Below are 22399 nucleotides of genomic sequence, written 5' to 3'. Positions count from 1 at the left end.
GCTGTAAGCCAACCCTTGACCAAGCGATCTGTTTTGCGCCATTTTAAGAAGTTAGGGTTTGGTTGGGGCTCAGAATCATCAACAGTAATGTGCTGAGGGGGTTGTTGAGTTTCCCCAATCACAAATTCTTGAAGGTTATAGCTTTCAAGGATATTTATCATCTATGTCTTCCAAAGAAGGAAGTTTGTGGAGGAAAGTTTCAATGATACAAAATTTGCAATGTTTTGTGACACTGGATAAGGATAGTCATCAATGGAAAGGGTGAATGATGGGTTACTAGAGCTAGAAGACATGTTTGATTTAGTTACAAAAAGAAGATCTCTCTATCTTCCTAGCAGCTCTGATACCATGAAGAATTTTAGTGAAAAACCTATCTCACGAGATAAGAGAATAGGTGCATTTCCATTCAATATATATACTATTACATGATATGTCTTTCCTTACAAGAATGGATACAAGAATCACTAAACTTATGCTAGCTACCAAAAGTAATGCAACTAATCTAAACATGTACAACCAGACTTTCCAAACTAGGCACGACATCTATAGGATTATGTTGCAGAATCTCATCCTTGATTATCCTTAATTGTTGCTAATTCTTCAATTGAATTGTGAATGTAGGATTCACGAGCTCGTATCATTGGAGTATTGTTGTCAATCTCCTAACTTGGTTATGGATTGGATTGTTTAGATATTGATATTGAAGTTGAATCTAGGTTGAGTTGGTTTGGACCTATAACTCAGACCTAGAGCTCATTATCATTGCCAGAAAAACGCCATCCACAAGGATAGGGGCAAATATTGATGGTACAGACTCTAGAAAAGGTAAAAGAATCATTTGGGCTGTGCATTAGAATAGGTTTGGTTCCATGTATATAATTTAGGGCCAATTACATACATATACATACATACATGCATATATATATTTGGCAGACATTTTTCTCCCCCTTTCATTGATAAAAATTGTGAACATAATAAAATATCTTGTAATGGGCTAGTGAGTATTCTTTATATATCATGATGTGCGTCACGTGGAGGATACTTTGTGTAATTAGTTTGTAATTTTTTGGGTTGGGTTGTACGTGGGAAGTAGGGTTGTACGTATCAACTTGCATACGCGTGTATGCTTTAAGTCTCGTTTATTTTCACAAATCATTTCATGTCATCTCACATAATTATTACAATTTTTCAAATTTACACATAAAATATAACAAATAATTCAACTTTTTCAAATTCTAAACTAAAACTTATATTAAAAAATTATATTCTAATAATATTTTATAAAACTTTCAACTTTCATTTCATCTCATATGTGTAAAAAAAAAAACCAAATCTTAAATACTCTTTGAAGTGTCATGGGTTTTGCAGTGGATCAATTTATGTATCTGTCTAGCAATGTAGCAATGGGTTGTGCATTGGGTTTTACTTTAATCTCTCACTTTTAACTTTAAAGTTTCTTATGGCTTCATCAATTGGTAGACAATTGCAACCAGAAAAAAATAAAACTATTATTTGGTGATCACGACAATACTATCACTAAAAACAGTAAGAAAAAAAGGAAAGATCCAACAATTTTCCCAAGCCAAACTCTACAATGCTTTGAAAAACAATGAAAGCAAAGTATGGAAATAATTCGAGGCCTAAAGTCCAAAAGAAGGGCCACCTTGAATAGTGTTTCTAAGGCTTGAAATAAGTCGAGTCGAGTTGGATTTGATCAAAGATACTCAAACTCGATTAGTATTGTGCGGGGAATTATCCCCCGGGGCTGGGCTAGGAAGGAGGCCTTGGCCCGAGTCCTAGGAGGCCCAAGAAGAGGGATAACTAGGCACAACACACTAACAGAAGGATAGCAGGAAGAGCAGTTTGACACCCTTACTAGCTGACAGGCAGGGACATCCCTTGACCTTGAACCTTGGCACCCAGACGTGTCAGAGAGGTAGGTATGCCTGACTGAGGCCACGCCACATTAATGGGATGGAGGAAGCCATGCCACGAAGCGGAGTCACGCCGTATTTAATGCGTTCAGGGGTTCGGCACACCCACAACGTGAATCTTGGGTGTCAAAGGCAACCACCATCAGATTTGACTGATCTACAGTGCGACAGGTGAGTGGCAGGGACACTTGACCCCATACGGAACGACACACCCACTACCCCACCACGAGGGTTAGCCAGCCAGATATAAATACCTCCCTCCCACAACCAAGGAAAAGGGTTCACACTCTTATACATTTCAACTATCTTTCATCTTAAGCAAGTATTTTCTCTCTTCATCTCCTACCTTGAACTAACTTGAGCGTCGGAGATACCACGGCCTCAAACCCACCATTCTCCTTCTTAGTAGCAGGAATTAAGCCTGTAACGCCCCATCCCCGGAGGTCTAGAGAGTTATCCTTGTAATCTAAATCCATCTTCCATAACATATTTATATACTTCAATATTTTCAAAAAGTACAAATCCATTTATTCAAACAAAAAAATATATGTTCCTCCACCAGGATCCCAAATAAATACCTTAATGAAATAATTTAAAAACTCCATAGATATTTAGAAATATCCACGACTCTAAATATTAAATAACATAAAATCATAAACCTACTACATAAGACTCTCCAATAAACTTATACCATCTAACACTTATTCCTCTATGATCATCAAAACTTACTCTTGACTTCCAGTTGAGGCATCAAAATTATCTAAAAAATATTATGAAGATAATGGGTGAGTTATCAACAACTCAGTAAGCAAAAAACATATAGATGTGTGTAAACATGAGCATTTTCAGAATTCAGAATGCAAAACTGAATATTTACTATCAGAATGCGGAAACAGAAATATTTACTTTCAGAATGCAAATATCAAAATGCATTACAAAAATATCAAAACGAAACTTTCAAGAAAATGTTCTTATTCAAAAATCTTTTGGCATATCAAAATCTAAGACCTCATCTTTATCATATCTGAGCATCACAGCGGGACATATACCATGTTTAACCCCTGTGGTAGAGTTATAAACCACAATTATAATCCATGGAAGGGTTGTATCTACTATTATAACTCGTGGTTGGGTCATACACCATGTTTAACTCCTGTGGTAGGGTTATAAACTACAATTATAACCCGTGGAAGGGTTGCATCCCCTGTGGTAGGGTTATAAACTACAATTATAACCCGTGGAAGGGTTGCATCTACTATTATAACACATAGTTGAGCTATATCCACTATTATCACTCGTGGTTGGGCCGTATGCCACTATTATTACCCATGGCTGGGCCGTATCCACTATTATCACTCGTGGTTGGGCCATATCAGAACAGAACAGAAACATCAGAATCTTACTTTAATCAGAATACATAATCAGAATCTCATGCCAATGTTTTCAGATACTATATCATATCAAAAACTAAAATATTGAACAGTTTCAAATAATTTCACATTCATATGTTCGAAATAAACAGAATAAAAACATTTTCATTTATTCACAATAAAAACTTTTAGATCTCATGCATCAGAACATCTTTATTTCATCAAAACTTTCAGAAAAAAAAAGACTTATATTCGCTCTTTTTCAGATAAAAAATATAATGCACAAAATTAGCTCATGTCTACACCAATCATGACAGAAAATTCTCTCTCTTTATACAGCTTTCATGCATATGTAGAACACATATCTAATGTTGTTTTCTTATTTCTTTTCAAAACAAACATGCATATTTTCGAAAGCAATCTCGTTTTATTTTATTTTATGTAAGTCTAACATAAGAACTCTGCTTGTTTGAACTTCTTAACTTATCAGAATTTCTCCACAGCAGTACTAAACGAAAAATCAATTGTCACTTATAAAATTATCATGTAACTCCCATAAATTTTCAATCGATCACGTATTTTAATACTTAAACCTGAAATGTCTATTTTAATTCCTTAAAAGCCTAAACTTCTCATAACCTTAAAATATAACATCACTTTCTAAGGTTGATTATTGTATGATGGAATTTATTGTTAATTAAGTTGACGATTGGATACGAGTTATTAACATGATAATGTATAATTTTCTATTTAGGTTGTGACATTGATAGAGCTCTAGTCCAAAGCTTAAGTAACTCTCTGTAAGAATCAGGTAAGCGGGGTTCTTATACTAGTTTTGCATAAAAAAAAATGAAATGAGGTTAATTTTGAAAATATGCATGTTTATCTTTGAAAAGAAATCTGAAAAATGACCTCAGATGTTTGTTCTGCATATGCATAAATCATATATAAGAGAAATTATTTTTGTCATGACTGGTGTAGACATGAGCAGATTTTAGCATTATATTTCTAAACTATGAAAAGGAGCGAATTTAAGATCCCAAAAGTTTTGCTTTGATTAAATGAAAAAGTTGATATTTTTAGATGGCTTTGATGGTTCAGCTGAGGATCAGTAATAGAGGTTGTGGGCAAGATTAGCTGTGGATAGTAGTTGGGTACCTCGTGATACTAGTGCTGTTGGTGGATTTATTTATTTAGTAGGTTGATTTCAATATGCTGATTTCGGCATTTTTTAGGAAATTTCAAAAAAACTAAGAAGTCCAGATAAGTAGGGTTCCTATGCTAGACTTTTTATAAAATAAAATGAAACGAGGTTGATTTTGAAAATATGCATGTTTGTTTTGAAAAGAAATTTGGAAACAACCTCAAATATGTGTTTTATACATGCATGAAAGCTGTATAAGGAGAAAGAATTTTCTGTCATAGCTGGTGTAGCGAATATGAGTCTTTTTTTTGTTTTGCAAGTTTTGATGAAATAAAGATGTTCTGATGTATGAGATCTAAAATTTTTGTTGTGAATAAATGAAAATGTTTTGATTCTGTTTATTTCGAACATGTGAAATTATCTGAAGTTGTTCAGTATTTGATTTTTGATATGATGTGGTATCTGAAAACCTTGACATGAGATTTTGTGTTTGTATTTTGATTAAAGTTTGATTCTGATGGTTTCGTTTTGTTCTGATAAGGCCCAACCACAGGTTACAATAGTAGATACGGCCTAGGCACAGGTAATAATAGTGTCATACGGCCCAACCACATGTAATAATAGTAGATATAGCTGAACCACGGGTTATAATAGTGGATATGACCCTTCTACAGGTTATAATTGTTGTTTATAATCCTACCACGGTGATTAAAAATGATAAACGGCCCAACCACAGGTGATAATAGTGGATATGACCCTTTCATGAGTTATAATTGTATTTTATAACCCTACCACGGGGTTAAACATGGTATATGTCTATATGTGATGGTCTAATATGATAAAGATGAGCTCTCAGATTTTGATATACCAAAGGATTTTTTAATAAAAATATTTTTTAAAAAGTTTCGCTCTGATATTTTTTGTAACATATTTTGATATTTACATTCTGAAAGTAAATGTTTCCATTTCTGCATTATGAAGGTAAACATTTTGTTTTGCATTTTAAATTCTGAAAATGCTCATGTTTACCCACTGATATATGTCCTCTACTTACTGAGTTGTTGATAACTCACCTCTTATCTTTACAATATTTTTCAGATAATTTTGTTGTCTCAACTGCAAGTCAATAGTAAGGTTTGATGATCTTAGAGAAATAAGTGCCAGATGGTACAAGTTTATTGGAGAAGTCATATTTAGTAGGTTTATGATTTTATGTCATTTGATATTTAGAGTCATGGATATTTCAAAATGTTTACGGAGTTTTAAAATTATTTCATTAAGGTATTTATTTGGTGACCTGGTAGAGGAATATATATTTTTTGTTTGAATAAATAGTTTTGTACTTTTTGAGAATATTAGAGTATATAAATAAGTTATGGAAGATGGATTTATACAAGAGATAACTCTATGGACCTCTGAAGACGGGGCGTTACAAGGCCCGAGTCCCAACAACATGGAGTTACCCAGGCCACGAAACACGACATCAACAAGTATATTTATCCATTCGAATTCGACTCGAACTCAAATAAAACTCGAATATCTTTGTTCGAACTCGGCTCATTAACTGTTAATGTTCTTCAAATTCAGTTCGAGCTCGACTAAAATAAATAAACGACTAGAGCTCAAGCTCGAGCTCGAACTCAATTTTTTTTTATTTTTTGAAATTCGGAATTGTATCTTTGATTAATAAAAAATTTAAAATTTTACACAAAACAAAAAGAAAAAAAAAAGGACTCTAACCATTTAGTATTCAACCAAGTGGTTTCGGTTAAAAGATTCTTGTGGTATAACTTTTTATAAACTAAATTAACTTGTAGTTATAATTAAAACATAATACTACATAAGATAAATGTAATAGACTAAACTATTTAATATATATGGCTAATATAATAAATCAAAAGTTTTAGTTGCATGATATATTATTATTCAAATTATCCTATACACACTTTGGGAACATAATAAATATAATATAAAATAACAAACTATAAATAAATTAATAATATATAATTAAGTATATAAAATATAAGTAACATGTAATAAATATAACACATATTACGAGCTTCAAAACAAGCTCAAACAACTCAAGTCGAGCTATACAAGTTTGGTTCACAAGCTTAAACCGAGTTGAGCTGAGTTTATACGAGTTTTTCTCGTTTAATATTCAAACCTATATTAATATTTACGAACATCTTATTTATCAAATGAACGAATATACACGAGCTGAGTTCGCGCTGCTCTGTTCATTTGCTGCCATAGAAGTGTTTCTTTCAACAATTGTAATAATGGGAAGCTTGAAATAGAAACATAAATGAAAATCATTGTAACATTTTCTTGCATAAAAAATAGTGACGGCACGTGAGACTCATGTACCTATCCTTTTGGTGTGCAACTTTATTATCGTTGTAGGTCAATGACTTAGAAATTCAAGGCTTGTTTGTTTTCAGAGATGAGATGAGATAAGATGAGTTGAGATTAAAGTTAAAAAGTTGAATAAAATATTGTTAGAATATATTTTTTAATATTATTTTTATTTTGAGATTTGAAAAAGTTGAATTGTTTATTTTATTTTGTGTAGGGATTTGAAAAAGTTATAATGATGAAGTGAGATGAGATGTTTCCTGAAAACAAACAAGGCCTAGTGGTGCAGTGAATGTTAGGGCACTATCTATGGATCCTTTAAAACGCATTTAGAATCTAAATATGTAATTTTTTGTCTAAAAACTAGATCCAATAAATCATGTAAAACTCCTCTATTTTACACCCATATAAAATAAACCCGCTACATGTAGCGCGCTATTAATCCTATAAATAGTTTTATTATTATTTATATATCATTTACTCTCTCATTTCTTTTTGCTTTAATTTTCACCAACTATACAAATTCGTTTTATTTTTCATCATTTAAAATACATCTATTTAATTTTCTTCTAAAAAATATCTTGGAAATATTTTTCCAATGTTTTTATATTTTTATTTTATTTTTAATTTTTATTTAGATTATATATATTTTTATTTTGTGTGTATATATAGGACTAAATTATATTACATATTATATAAAAATATATTGCAAATATATTAAAAAAACCATATGGATATTGCAAATTTGATGGTAGTAATTAGAGGAACTATTTAAAAAGAATAAAAAAAAAAGTAATTTAAATTATATGAAGAAAAAATAGATAAGTTCATGTATGATATATTGTAAAAGTTAGTATGTAAAATAGAAAAATAGATTTTGATGATATATATTTTTATTTTTATTTTACATTTTGCTATAGTGATTTCTCTATATTTAGTTGGCACTATTCATCCATGTATAATTTATTTATTTCTTTCTCTTTCCACTTTGTCTTCCACTTAACACTTGCCAGATGAAATAAGCTTTAATATTTTGCTAGATTCATAACTAGAAATGAAATGATCATTTCCATGCATCTAATATTTCTAACTTATTTTCTCATATTATAGTCACATTTTTTCATCTTTTGATTTTATTTTAAATTTTCTTTGCTTATAATTTATTTTTTATGTATAAGAAAAAATTATATTATATTGTATATGAGTAAATATTGCACATATCAAAAGATACGAAGATATTGCGAGTCATTGATAGTTAGAAAGAATAATTTAAATTAATAAAATATTTATAAAAAAATATTTAAACGATAAGGAGAAAAAAAATTGATAAATTGATATATGATATATTGTAAATGTCAATTAATTAAAATATAAAAAGATCAAGTGTTTATTGCAATGGGTGTTTATTGGGTATCTCCAGTACGTAGGCCAGTGCCCATGCATCACATGCATCAAGATCAAGTGGGGTGCATGTGCATGGCTCATGCACTACAGCCACAAGCACGAGTAGGCTCCACCCACCGTCATCTTCAGTGGCTCCCCTGCCTTATTCAATCTCTAGTTTGCATTATTCCTACCGGAAAATACTATTTCCACAGAAATTTTTTACCGAAAATTTCTATTGAATTATATTTTATTTATTTTATTTTTTTACTTAATAATTAAGAAAGTATTTTGAAATAAATTTATGATTTTTTATATTTTTTAAAAATATTTAAAGTGTATAAAAAATGATTGAAAAAAAAGAAAAAAAAAACATTTGCCTTTCGGTATAGCAGTTTCCATTCCTAGCTACTTGAGTGAGAAAGTGTCACTTTTGTCCAGAGATACCATTATATCCCGCGGAGACCCTCATCATAATCAACTACCTCAACATAGACCACTTTAATTAGTGTGCACTTAGGTGCTGTTGGCCGCTCCTCATGCTGATGCACTGATCAATCAAACTGCCCTAGCCTGGATCAGTTTAGTGTGCACTTGGGTCGTCTCATCTAGGGTTGATAAACGGTCCGATCGGACAGACCAGATCGGACAGAGATTAAGACCGGTTGGTCTCGGTTCACATTTTAGAAGATCGAAAAGTTTCGGTCCAGAGTTTTTTCAGATCGGACTGAACCGAATGAAAAATAAAAATAAAAAAATATTTTATATATTATTTATATAATAATTGTATATTTAATAATATAAAATTTTAAATATATTATTAATACTTGTTAATATTCTATGAATTAACTAATATATAATATCAATTAGTTAATTATATAGTAATTATATGAATTAATAATGTAATTTTAATCTAAATTATTATTATTAATCATATAAAATATTTTTTTTATTTTGTTATATAATTTATATTAATAAATCACTTAATTTAATTAAATATTTTAATAAATCATTATAGACTAGACCGATAACTACCAGTCTAGTCTGATCTTAATTTATAGGTGTTCTGGATCAGTGGACACAAATACCGATCTTTATCAACATGCATGGAAGTTGGCATTTCATACTGACATAACAATCTCATCTTTATCTGGAAACATACCCAATTTAATTTTGTTTCTTTTTAATAATATATAATTATGCATCATGCGGGCGCAGCAGTTTGCTTTTACACAAAAATACAAAACTGTTAATATCAGGGATTGCTGCTTCTTCGAAAACTAAACTAAACTAAACTTAGTCATTAAGAAAAGGGGTTTCTATTTTGTTTGCTATCCTAAAAGCGCCCACTGCTAACATCTCAAGTCTACTCCACATATATATATATATTAGGAAGATATATATATATATATATATATATATATATTATTTGGTCAAAAGAATAACTAAGGAAAACACTCAACACTCAGAAAACATAAAACCTAACTTCAGCGGTAGATTCCACAACTAAGTCCAACAGGAAAAGGAAAAAAGTGGAAGCATTACAAAACATATGAGAAATCAACCAACTTTCAGTAAAGCTCTCTCTCTCTCTCTCTCCTTTTGGGGATGTGTTTGGTTTTTAACTTTTTACAAAGGTAGAACAAAGCTCCAGTACACACTTTGGTAAAAGGCATGGCGTCCTTGATGAATAATGAGAGTTTTTTTGTTGAAAGCATCATGAGAAAGTGATTAAAAGGAACTATATATATATATATATGCATATCATGGGGTTGCTCTTTCTTTTATCATGAGCTCCGAGCTTGCAGTACGCATGCACGAGCATTATTATTTATGCTTTAAAATCCAAACAATAATTCACCATGTAGTACTGTTTGGAAATATTGAGAAACCTTATAAGTAAAATCAGCCATGAGTGTTTTAATGACATGACATCCTCGTAATTAGGGTCTCACTAAAGAAGAATTCGTCGTGAACCCAATAATCCAGCTGACTCAAATAAATTTAGGATATCATCGATCAGCAACGTTCAAATCTGTTTTGTTTCCTCTTATCTCAATTTTAAAATTTGTAATCCAATATTTGTAATTCAAACTCCACCATATCTATATATATATATATATATAAAGTTTATTTTACCAAACCATGAATATAAAAATGCAACTCGATAAAAAGATCGATCCAGGTCAACTTGTATTCAAATAAAATTTAAACAGACGAGGCTGATCCACTCACTACTCACTCAAATTTGACTCATTTATCATGATCTATTAGCAACACATATAAAATCATGAATATTAGTAATAATAAAACATAAAATAATAATAATAAAAAAAAGTTAATTGTAGTTGGTCACCACGACAGCGGTCGTGGAACTGATGCTGATCCATAGGTGGTTCGATTCAATTTCAAGCAAGAGCCACAAGTGGTGGCACTCATGTATGGCGGTGGTTGAGGGTGTAAAATCACCACTTATTTCAAAAATTATAAATGGGCTCCAACTCCGACAAAGATGGAATGCACACCTTTGACTTCTAACTTCAACTGGGATCAGAGGTCGGAACGTGCTCCGACTCCAACTCCGATTGGAGTTGGAGTTCGACTCCGATCAGAGATCGAAACTTGGAGTCGAAGCTTCAATCGAAGTTCATTTAATGTAAGAAAATATTATAAAAAAATAAAATAATGTAATTTAACAAATTTAAAATACTGTAAAAAATAAGTTAAAAAGCTAAAATTTAAATACAATGACTAAATAATGTACAATACAAAAATAGGTTATTTAATATTTGCAATTTGCAAACGATAAATTTAAATTTAAAACTACAAATTCAGAATAAATTTAAATTTACAGCACCAAAATATAAATAATTTCTCCCGCATCAGTCCTGATAGTCCATGCATTTGAGTCGAAGACTTAATAGTGATTTCTAATTTTTCTGCATAAAGTTTTATTAATCAGATGCACTATATTTTATTTAGTCATTTAACTATAGACTTTTAAACTATCAGCCAAGTGATATATGACATAAAATAGGACACATTATGAACTTACCTCTACCTCTAACTATGACGAGTTTTGTATGATGGTAATCATGGTATTGAATTTCTCATCAGTAAAGGGGTCATCCCATGGTGCGCCCATCTCAGTCATCTACAATTAGTCTAGGATTTACAGCTACGTCTACAAAATAATATAAATTATAAATTAAATAATAAAATTATGTAAATTTTGTAAATAATCATTTATAAACATAAAGTTATCCGATTCAAGCCTATAGCTCTCGGCATTGATGGTATCTACTCGAATGGGAGTTGAACTTAACCAATTCTATGTGCAAACAAGGGCCTCGACGGTAGTCAGAGATAATAAATTCTGATAAGCATCCACTCGAGCCACACTCGAGCAAAGGCTCAAGTGAACAATCTGTGTGATGTTCGCTTGAGCCACAATTGAGCGAAGGCTCGAGCATAACAATCTGTGTGATGTTCACTCGAGACAAACTCGAGTGGTAGCTCGAGTAAAAAATTTGTGTGATGTTCGCTCGAACCACACTCGAGCAAAATCTCGATCAAACAATTTGTGTGATGTTTATTCGAGCAACATTCGAGCGAAGACTCAAGCATAACAATTTGTGTGATGTTCGCTCGAGCCAAACTCTAGCGGCGACTCGATTGAAAAATATGTTCGACGTTCGCTTGAGCGACACTCGAGCGAACATTGTCTAGAACAAAAAGACCTAATTTTTCCAAAACCTAAATCTCTTAATTCTTAAATTTAAAAGCCTAAAAACTAAAATCATTGAAATGCAAATAACGAATCATTGCAATGAATAGCAAATCATATACATTTCACAAATCTCAAACCACAATGTTACAATTAAATGATTTTGGAACCCTAAAATTCTACAAAAAAGAAAATTTGAGTGAGTGAATTAGTGCCGAGTGGCTTACAATTTGTGATGAACTTTGAAAGGTGGCTCGTGGGGGCCTCAGGTAACGGAAGAAGGCGGGGGAGGTGAAGCACAATGTGGAGAGGAGGGAGGCAAAGGGTGTGGCAAGCGTGTTGTGCGAAAGTGAGGAGTAAGAAGGGGGTCCAGTTTTGGACCTTTTCTTCACGAAATGAAGCAGAATGACATCTTTTAGTTACTTCAGTAGGAGGTCCTGCATTTTGGACCCCCCTTCTAAGTAAAACGACGTCGTTCCTCTTGAAGTGGAACGACATTGTTTTGATTATGTGATTTAAAAAAATATATATGTTAGAGTTCGGAGTCCACATAAGTTCTAGACTTCGACTCCAACTTCGACTAGTAGAATCGAAGTTACTCCGACTCCAAATTCTAAAAACTCTACTCCATCGAAGTCAAAGCCTTGTATGAATTCGGCCAAAGTCGGAATTTTGGAGTTTTTGCCCACCACTTCCAAAAGTTTAAGTTGATGGAAAAATAAAGATTTTATTATATATTTTATATCTTAATACCTCTTCTCACGTGTGAGTCAGACTCTCTCTCAATGGATTATTCAACACATGAAATATATAATTAAATGTGGTAGAATATAATGTCATGATTCAAATTCAAGACTTCTATTTTAATATTATGTAAACTAATTATTTATTTTAAACATTTAAATTGATAAAAAAATAAAAATTTTATTATATATTTTATATCTATAAGAGAAGGGGGGTGCACGTGGGTTACCTTAGAGTGCCTACCCAAGGGGTGACGTAGGACCATATCTCGGTGGCTACCAACAAGCCTTTTTTATTTTTATTTTTTGTAATTTTGTTGTATTATTATTATTACTATTATTTTCATTGGCTCCTTTAAATTTTATTTATTTTTATTTCTGATTTTTAAAATTTTTAAAAAGATTTTAGGCTTTATTTTAAATGATTTTTGTAGTCTTCTGGTTTTCTAATTTATGTTCTTATTATTATTATCTACCTAAAATTTCATATAAAGTTTTGGTTTAATATCAATTATCAATACAAAAAATACATATAATTAAAGATAAAGACTTTATTTAAAACAGATGGTTGAATCGAAAGGCAAGTGGGATGTGATGTAACATGTAAGGGCCTGGAAGCGGTCAATAAGAGTCTATGATAAGACTAAAGAAGTAGTAGTAGGTGAAAATCTGGTCTTTACATTCTGTCTTGATTATTATTTATTATTTTATTATTATTTTATAATATTATATAATATAATTAAAAATTATTTATTATATTTTATTTATAAATTTATTATTTAATATCATGATAAAAAAAAATAATAAATAATTTTTTTCATAAATGAATCGCAAGCAAATACCTAAAGCAGAGTGACAACGACGTCGACGAGTCCGAGGAGTTTGGGTACTGAAAATATTTCGGATAAACATCATAAGTCACAACCCTGTAAAAAGACGACTCTATACAGAAGCCGTGGTTTTACGGTTTTACCTCCAACCACAAGTCAGTCACTCACTCGCGTACACTTTGAATAAAAAGACGGAAAATAGAGAGAGACTGACTCAAGTCAAGCCAGTTCTGTTCTATCAGATTTAGATTAATAATTCTTGGGTTTTCTTTTATTTTTTTAATCTTCTCAGTTAGTGGCATTGCAACTTTATATCTTTAGCGCAGAGGCAGGCTTTTCTCTGTTTCTTTGCTTTGCTTTCTTTCTTTATTCCCACCATTGTTATGGCATCATATTCTCAAGCCTCTTCAGTTTGGCTTTTCACACCCGTAATGGAGACTCGGCTTCTCCTCCTCTCTCTCTCTTTCTTCCTCCTCCTTTTCTTGGATGTGTCCTCAGCCCAGATGCGAGGTGCTCTCTCACTCTCTCTTTTTCTCCTCTGTGTATGTGTAAGCAAGAATTAAGCAAAATTATATGCCTTTTTCTTATGGTTTCTTTTGGGGTTTAAACGTTCTGTTCTTATTTGCTTTGTATGTATATCTTTTCTTAATTTTGCTCCTATTATCATTTTTGCATCTTTCATTTGCTTTATGATTGGTGCTCTAAACAAGAGGAAGGGAAAGTAGATATCTCCATTGTCCTACTCCCCAGAACTAACAACCAAATGACGCATTGAAGAAGTGGAAACAATCGATTCTTGGGTTGGGTGAAACTGAGTACGATCCAATTATTCTTCAGCATAAGAATTTGTGTGTGTGTGTGTGTGTGTGAGAGAGAGAGAGAGAGAGAGAGAGAATAAAGAATCCAACGCATAAATGGTAATTGGAATGAAAACGCTGTGCTTGCAACTCGGTCTCTCCGACCCTAAAAGATCAATAAAACTTCAACTGTGCCATTCAGGCTATATTAATAATAATGTTCTCTTACCTACAACTACCTAAAACTGTTAGCTTTTTAGGCAGTCTTGCAAGATTTGTAATGCATAAATATACCGTCGTTTTTTTCTTTTGTTAATTGAAGTTAACGTAAACTACATGATTATAAGTGGCTGGGACTTGAATGAATTTAGGAGTCACTTGGATGTAGTGGGAAGTGTGATTGTTTTTGGTGGTCGAATGTGTCTGAGTCCTGTAAATTATCTGGTGCATAAACAAGTGAAGATCCAGCTTCAGTTTTTTCTTGCGATTTAAAGTAATTTTGGAACTCATGTCAAACACTACATTGGTAATTAGTTTATCAATGTTTATGCTCGTTTTAGATGTGCTACATGCTGCATGCTGTCCGGTTTCTTTTGTATCATGTACTGTTGAAGCTTTAAACTCATGTTTGATACCAAGTGCCACTATTATGTGTGATGAGCTTTTCTTCTTCCTCTTTTTATTTTCTTGCTAGATTTGGTTTATTTCAAGATAAGTTGATGCTTCTTATTTTGCTTTTCAATACATCTTTGTTGATAATTATGTAAGGCTTTGTGAATCAGGTTTTGTTAGTTTTGACTGTGGAGGTCAAGAAAACTTCACTGATGGCCTCGGCCTTCAGTGGACTCCTGACAGTCACCTTATTTATGGAGAAACAGCTAACATATCTGTTGCAAATGAGACACGCAAGCAATACATGACCCTAAGACACTTTCCAGCTGATTCCAGGAAGTATTGTTACACACTTAATGTCATAAGTAGAACTAGGTACCTTGTAAGAGCAACATTCTTGTATGGTAACTTTGACAGCAACAATGTTTATCCAAAATTTGACATTTCCCTCGGCGCGACTCCTTGGTCTACAATAGTCATTTCAGATGCTAGCACAATGGAAGTCCGAGAGTTGATATTCCTGGCCTCAAGTCCTACTATCAGTGTGTGCTTATCCAATGCTACTACTGGGCAGCCATTTATATCTACTCTTGAGCTTCGACAATTTAATGGTTCAATTTACTACACAGCATTTGAGGAGCAGTATTACCTCAGTGTCTCTGCCAGGATAAACTTTGGTGCTGATACTGAAGCTCCCATCAGGTATGCTCAGAATATCTGGTTAGAAGTACCTTGCAGCTTGCTATTTCAAATGCACAACTGTCTGAGTGCGTTACTATTCTAATATGCTGTTATCTGAATGCATTTAAAATAACATCCATTAACCAATATGGGAAGGAACACAGATTATTTACTCAATTTGTTCTGACATACACGGAAGCCTAATAGTTTAAGAAAACAAGAACTTTGAGCTAGGAAAGGCTTACTAGCCACATATTCATCTTGCTGCATATTTATTGCTGAAGATTTGTCCATACAATGAAATGATGGACATCACTGCCATTTTAGGTATCCTGATGACCCTTTCGATAGAATATGGGAGTCAGACTCTCTGAAGAAAGCAAATTACCTTGTTGATGTTGCTGCTGGAACCAAAAAAGTGTCAACCAAAATGCCAATTTATGTTAACAGTGATGAGAACCCACCTGAAAAAGTGATGCAGACTGCTGTAGTTGGTACAAATGGATCATTAACATACCGGTTGAACTTGGATGGCTTTCCTGGTTTTGGATGGGCATACTGCTACTTTGCAGAAATTGAAGATTTGGGTTCAGATGAGTCTCGAAAATTTAGACTGATACTCCCGGGCAACACTGATATCAGCAAGGCTGTAGTCAATATCGAAGAGAATGCTCACGGAAAATATCGTCTTTATGAGCCTGGGTTTGCAAATTTATCTCTTCCCTTTGTACTATCTTTCAGATTTGGGAAAACATCTGATTCTTTGATGGGGCCTCTTTTGAATGCTATGGAGATTAATAAGTATCTGGAGAAAAATGGTGGTTCTTTAGACGGTAAGTGTAATAATGGTTCCTTGAGTGCATGCATAAGATTTAAAATCATGTTTTCGAACTTGTAATTTAGTATACATAGTTATTGTCCTTGGCAAAGTGATTGTTTGCTCTTGAGCGTCATTCTCTAACATGGGTTTTCGTGAGTTGCAGGAACAGTTATTGGAAACATGGTTTCATACTACTCATCAGCAGACTGGGCTCAAGAAGGTGGTGACCCGTGTCTACCAGTTCCATGGTCGTGGGTGCAGTGTGACTCAGATCCACGGCCAAAGATTACTAAAATGTAAAGGTTTAGCCTTCTTATGGCTTTTTCTTATGAATATTCAATTTGTTTCTGCTTCTTTTGAAGGGTAAGTCTCTAAATAAATGAAAAGCAATGTCACTAATATAATCACAACTACTTCTGTTCCTGGTGCTTTGCAGTTCATTGTCTAGAAAGAACTTGACAGGGAGTGTCTCTTCAGACTTGACAAAGTTGACTGGTTTGGTTGAGTTGTAAGTTTGGTACTGCATTTCCATTTTTCTGAATTGTAACAGTTGGTTTCCAAGTTTAGTTCCACAAGTATTGATGATTGTTGCAGTTTAATCATCCATTTCTCTTATGGTTGTAGGTGGCTCGATGGTAATTCACTTACTGGTCCAATACCTGATTTTTCTGGATGCATGGACTTGAAAATCATGTAATATAAGAGGACTTGTTATCCTAACCATATTATTATATATTAAAAAAACTAAGCTAACCATGATCTTTCCCTTGAATAGTCATCTAGAGAATAATCAGTTGACGGGTGGGCTGCCTTCCTCTTTGATGAATCTACCAAATTTGAGGGAACTGTAAGTTATTGAGACTTTTATATTGGTTATCTAATTAGCATGCAATATGAAAGACTCTTGCAGATCTTCTTGTGAAGAAATTGAGCGATTGATCTTATCTGATATATGATCAAGAATTAAGTAATACGACATATTAATATTGTTTTTTTTAATTGTAAGCATTGCCTTGCTCAGTCTTATAGATATGATGCATCTGATGGTTGCAGGTATGTGCAAGACAATATGTTGTCCGGAACGGTACCCTCAGGACTTCTCAATAAAAACTTGGTTTTGAAGTGAGTATGACGTTTTACAAATAGAGAAAATGCAATATGAGATTCTTACAAATTTGAGAAATAGTAACCTCAAAATGATAACCGCATTGAGATGAAAGCATTGGTGTATATTTTTACCCAAGTTATTTGTTTTCATCCATAGAATCGTTTTTGTGGGTGTGTGTGTACTAGTGTATGTATTTCCATTTATGTTAAAGCGTGCTTCTGAGCACATTATATTATTGTCTTGGTTTACTTATGTTTCTTTATGGCTGATTACAATTTTGTTATGTGTCTAATGTGGAAACTAAAGTAGCTACGAAGGCCCTGCCTCATGGTTCTTAGCGTAGATAAAGTCATACTCCACAGTTTGTCTTATATTTCTTTTTGCAAGCCAATGTGATATGTTGAATTGTAATACTGTTGACAAGTCAATATGAATATGAATGTAGACATCTGTCCCTTGGCTCCTAACATGCGTTTTATTTTATTATTTTCCTTTTTCTTTTTTTTTTTTGGGGTTTGTGGGGGCGGGCGAGGGGGTTTTAAAAATTTTTGTGTATACGTTAATCCAATACACTAACCCTTTCTACTGTGATTCTACTCAGCTACTCTGGGAACACCAATCTTCAAAAAGGGAACAAAAAAGGAAGCCACATCAATATAATTATTGGATCATCAGTTGGGGCTGCCGTTCTGCTCATAGGTACTATTGTGTCATGCCTATTCATGAGCAAAGGGAAGAAAAGGTATTCTGAGCAAGGTATGACTCTTGAACAATCTCCAAGTTAATGAATTATTTTGTAAAATTACAGTTTTGTTCAACACAAATTTTCTTATTTGTTACTTTTTTAAAAAAACCCTTGTTTTTATTTGTTATAGACCAACTTGAACATGCCCTGCCCGTTGGAAGGCTAGTTTCTTCCAAGAATGATGCTCCCACAGAGGCTGCACAGTGCTTCACTTTCTATGAAATTGAAGATGCTACAAGAAAATTTGAGAAGAAAATTGGTTCGGGAGGATTTGGAGTTGTATTTTATGGCAAAACAAAAGATGGAAAAGAAATTGCAGTTAAAGTTCTAACCAGCAATTCCTATCAGGGAAAGCGAGAATTTTCTAATGAGGTAAGTTTTCATGTGATCTGTACCTCTTTCCATATTCTGAATTTGGGTTGTCTTGTTATCTTGACCTATTTATGAGCTATTGAAGGTTTCCAAATTGAAATGTAATGCAATGGCATGAGACTGTTGCGAAATTCTCCATTGAATGGGAAATAAACAAAGTGGAAATGAGAGGCCCTTCCCAATTCCTTTTGTACAGCACTTGTATCTTGTCCAGAAATTTAAATCTATTTTGTCACTTAAAATTTTGTTGCAATTGCCTTGCTCTGCTTCCTACTTTCTCTTGTCTTTTGTTTTGGAAAAATATGGAGAATGAGGAGGTTTTGAAACTTGATCTCTTCCATTCTAATCTTTTTTAAGTTAATATGCTAATTAAACGTTTTTCATTATAATTAATATGTCCTGTTTTCTTTGGTGGCACTATTGCTGTTAGACATTAGAAACTGATTTTTATGGTTGAGTATGCTTCAATTGGATCTAGGTGACTCTTCTTTCAAGGATACATCACCGGAACCTGGTACAGTTTCTTGGGTATTGCCAAGAAGGAGATAGATGCATGCTTGTTTATGAGTTCATGCATAATGGAACTCTCAAGGAACATCTTTATGGTAAGCCTGCATATTTCTCAATAAAGCAATATGAGTTTCAATGCTCAACCATATATAATTTTTCATATGCCCATTACTTATAAATAATATTTCATAGGCCCTTTAACGCATGAACAAAGTATCCCTTGGATCAAGCGACTTGAAGTTGCTGAGGATGCTGCAAAAGGTTCATAAGCTAAAATAAACTCTTTCTTGTATCACTAACAGAAAAGCTCTCCACTTATATAAAAAAAGCTCTCCACTTTTATAGATTGTTTAAATTGATTCATATATTCTCATTCTTCTTTAGGGATTGAATACCTTCATACAGGCTGTGTTCCAGCCATTATTCATAGAGACTTGAAAAGCAGTAATATTCTTCTTGACAAACACATGAGAGCAAAGGTATCAGATTTTGGTCTTTCTAAACTTGCAGTGGATGGAGCCTCTCATGTGTCAAGCATAGTGCGGGGCACTGTAGGTTATCTGGATCCTGAGTAAGGCTTTTCTCTTTCTTCCTTAGATCCTTTCATTTTTCCTTGACCAAGTCAAGCATCATATCAAACCTAAGATATGAGATTAGATTAATATATTGAAAATAAAACTGGTATCTATTTTTGTGTTGACAAAATATAAACAAAATAAACGACAATACTTATTTTTTAAATATTTCAATTTTCAAGTCAATCACCCATTGAAATGGAACTAGTTATATTCTTAAATCCTGAAAATCATACGTGACAGTTTGTACTAATTTTCACCACAAATTGTCTTTCGATGTACAACATCGAAGTAATTTATTTAAAACAAAATATTAATAGAAAGTTAAAAAATTATTGACTTTCCAAGGCCAACAGAAACAATAATCAAGGTAGATACAATGAAACAGTCATCAAAACATAAGAGCTTCAGGAAAAGAACAGGCTTTCCTGAGAAAAACTAAAACCATTAAAAATATCTATCAAGGAGTGGAAAAGAAGAAACGAGAAAGAAATATTGCAAATCCAGTGCACCCAAGCAGAAGTCCATCATTTCTATTGAGAAGTCCCACATAGCTTAGGAACAAACTCATCCTGGGCTTTAAGAGGAGTGACCACACTCCTCCTATTAGGCCTTTTATGAGAAGAAATTGGTATTTCTATATGGTATCAAGGCATATAAAGGAGTGGAACTCTCGCTTGTGATTAAAGGGGCTCCGGGCAAACCAGCTGAGCTGGTTCACGAAGCAGAACTCTCCGCCGCTACCCGGCCGTCTGCGGTGTGCAAATTGATAGGTACCTTGGGAAGTGACATTGGCATTTAACCTGACCAATATCCTTATGGTATCAGAGTAGATTAACCTATGACTGATGATGGGCTCCTGTGACTTACCCAAGATGATGGTACCGGAAATACCGGCCCACACGTGAGGGGGTGTATTGAGAAGTCTAATATGGCTTAGGAACAATCTCATCCTGGGCTTTATAAGGAGTTATCACACTCCTCCTGTTAGGCCTTTTATGAGGAGAAATTGGTATTTCTATAATTTCCTTAATTAGTTGAACTTGGATTAATTTTTATGAGCCAAGCCTAATTTTGAGTGGTCAAGCATTAATTTTTAGGCACATATAACATACAAACACATATATATGAAAAGAACATGTAAATTTTGTAATCAAAATTAAATATATGTTAATCAAATATATATTTTATAAAATATATAATGTATTTTATATTATTTTTCTAAGAAAAATCAAAACTAGGGTGCGAGGGGCCATGGCCACCAGTTTTGTCTCTGCTAAGTTCTGTGATCTGATCATGAAGCTTTGCGCAAGCTTTGCACGACTTAAAAATAGAGATAGGTTGTCACAGGTGACAAAATTGTTGTCTTTAAGGACTCCGATTTAAATCCTTGTCAAACATCTAAACCCACTGCTGCTTGTGTAGCATTTTGCACTCTGCAGCCATGATCACCCTGTGTCGTCTTTCTTTTCGAAAAAGAAAATTGCAAATACAAAACATGTAGCAGCCTCTGACAGAATCTAATTCCACATGTATTAAGATGGGTTTAAAATTTTCTTGGATCAACTGGCTACCATAAAGTGTATTATATTACATAATAATAGATTTTTTTTCTTGTGATATGCAGGTATTATATCTCACAGCAGTTGACGGACAAGAGTGATATCTATAGTTTTGGTGTCATTCTTCTTGAATTGATATCTGGCCAAGAAGCAATATCTAATGAAAACTTTGGTGTTAATTGCCGGAACATAGTCCAGTGGGTAAGTATGGTTTTCTCTGCTGAGACAGGCATTGAGACTCGTGATAATTAAGTGAAACCCTAATATTTGTTATTAATCATGTTTATTAGTCAATTTAAGTAGTTTTTCATATTTTAAAGATACATACCAATCTTCTTTCAGCTTTCTCTTATCACTTTTTTTGAGTTTTCTTAAAGTTATCAGCAGAAGTACTTGGGAGAAAAACATGGACCATTGTTACAATTGGATTGATGTGGAAGTGAACCCTGCCTTTGTTTCATTAACTTTCCATCAAGTGATAAATTACTTGGTATGATTCTCACAGGCAAAGTTACACATCGAGAGTGGGGACATTCAAGGTATCATCGATCCTTCACTTAACGATGAATTTGACATTCAATCAATGTGGAAGATCGCAGAGAAAGCTCTGATGTGTGTCCAACCACACGGACACATGAGACCATCAATTTCAGAAGTTCTCAAGGAGATACAAGATGCAATCACGATTGAGAAGGAAGCAATGTCTGTAAGAGAAGGCAACTCAGATGATATATCAAGGAACTCTCTTCATTCTTCCTTGAATATGGGTCTCTTGGATATGGGTGGTGCTGATAATTACCTTTCATTTGATGATTCCATCGCACGGCCTTCTGCACGATAGTTCTCATCGATCATCATGCATGTACAAACACAAAAGGCCTCTTTTTTGTGTGATAAAAGGTGAAAATAATCATATTCTTTGTTACAGGGTGAGCTCATGATTTTGCAGTCTTTATCATGTTACCACGTCCCCCTCAAGTTTTGAACATGCTGTAGTGGTGGATTTTACTGAGTGTCAATATTTAGTTCTGGTGGATTTGAAAAACTTGTACTTAGCTGTTACCTGTTGGACAGATAGCAGTAATGTCTGTGGTCAACAAAGAGTAACCTTTCAGACATTACAAATCA

The 22399-nt window shown here is 33.4% G+C and overlaps 1 protein-coding gene across 1 annotated transcript; it reads left to right on the top strand.

The window, feature by feature from the left end:
• The first annotated feature begins 13655 nt into the window (after positions 1-13655).
• Positions 13656-22399, top strand: LOC108981202 (probable LRR receptor-like serine/threonine-protein kinase At1g67720). The gene is made up of 15 exons (XM_018952300.2): positions 13656-13999; positions 15069-15600; positions 15907-16412; positions 16563-16695; positions 16836-16907; positions 17024-17092; positions 17175-17246; positions 17453-17521; positions 18109-18263; positions 18383-18624; positions 19103-19229; positions 19327-19395; positions 19519-19705; positions 21337-21472; positions 21777-22399. The coding sequence occupies exons 1-15, from the start codon at positions 13873-13875 to the stop codon at positions 22110-22112; spliced, it is 2832 nt and encodes a 943-aa protein (XP_018807845.1). The 5' UTR covers positions 13656-13872; the 3' UTR covers positions 22113-22399.

The sequence above is a fragment of the Juglans regia genome, chromosome 3 (genome assembly GCF_001411555.2).
Source record: "Juglans regia cultivar Chandler chromosome 3, Walnut 2.0, whole genome shotgun sequence".
Lineage (NCBI taxonomy): Eukaryota > Viridiplantae > Streptophyta > Magnoliopsida > Fagales > Juglandaceae > Juglans > Juglans regia.
Note: the sequence above shows the minus strand (reverse complement) of the source record. Positions and strands in the feature narration are given on the sequence as shown.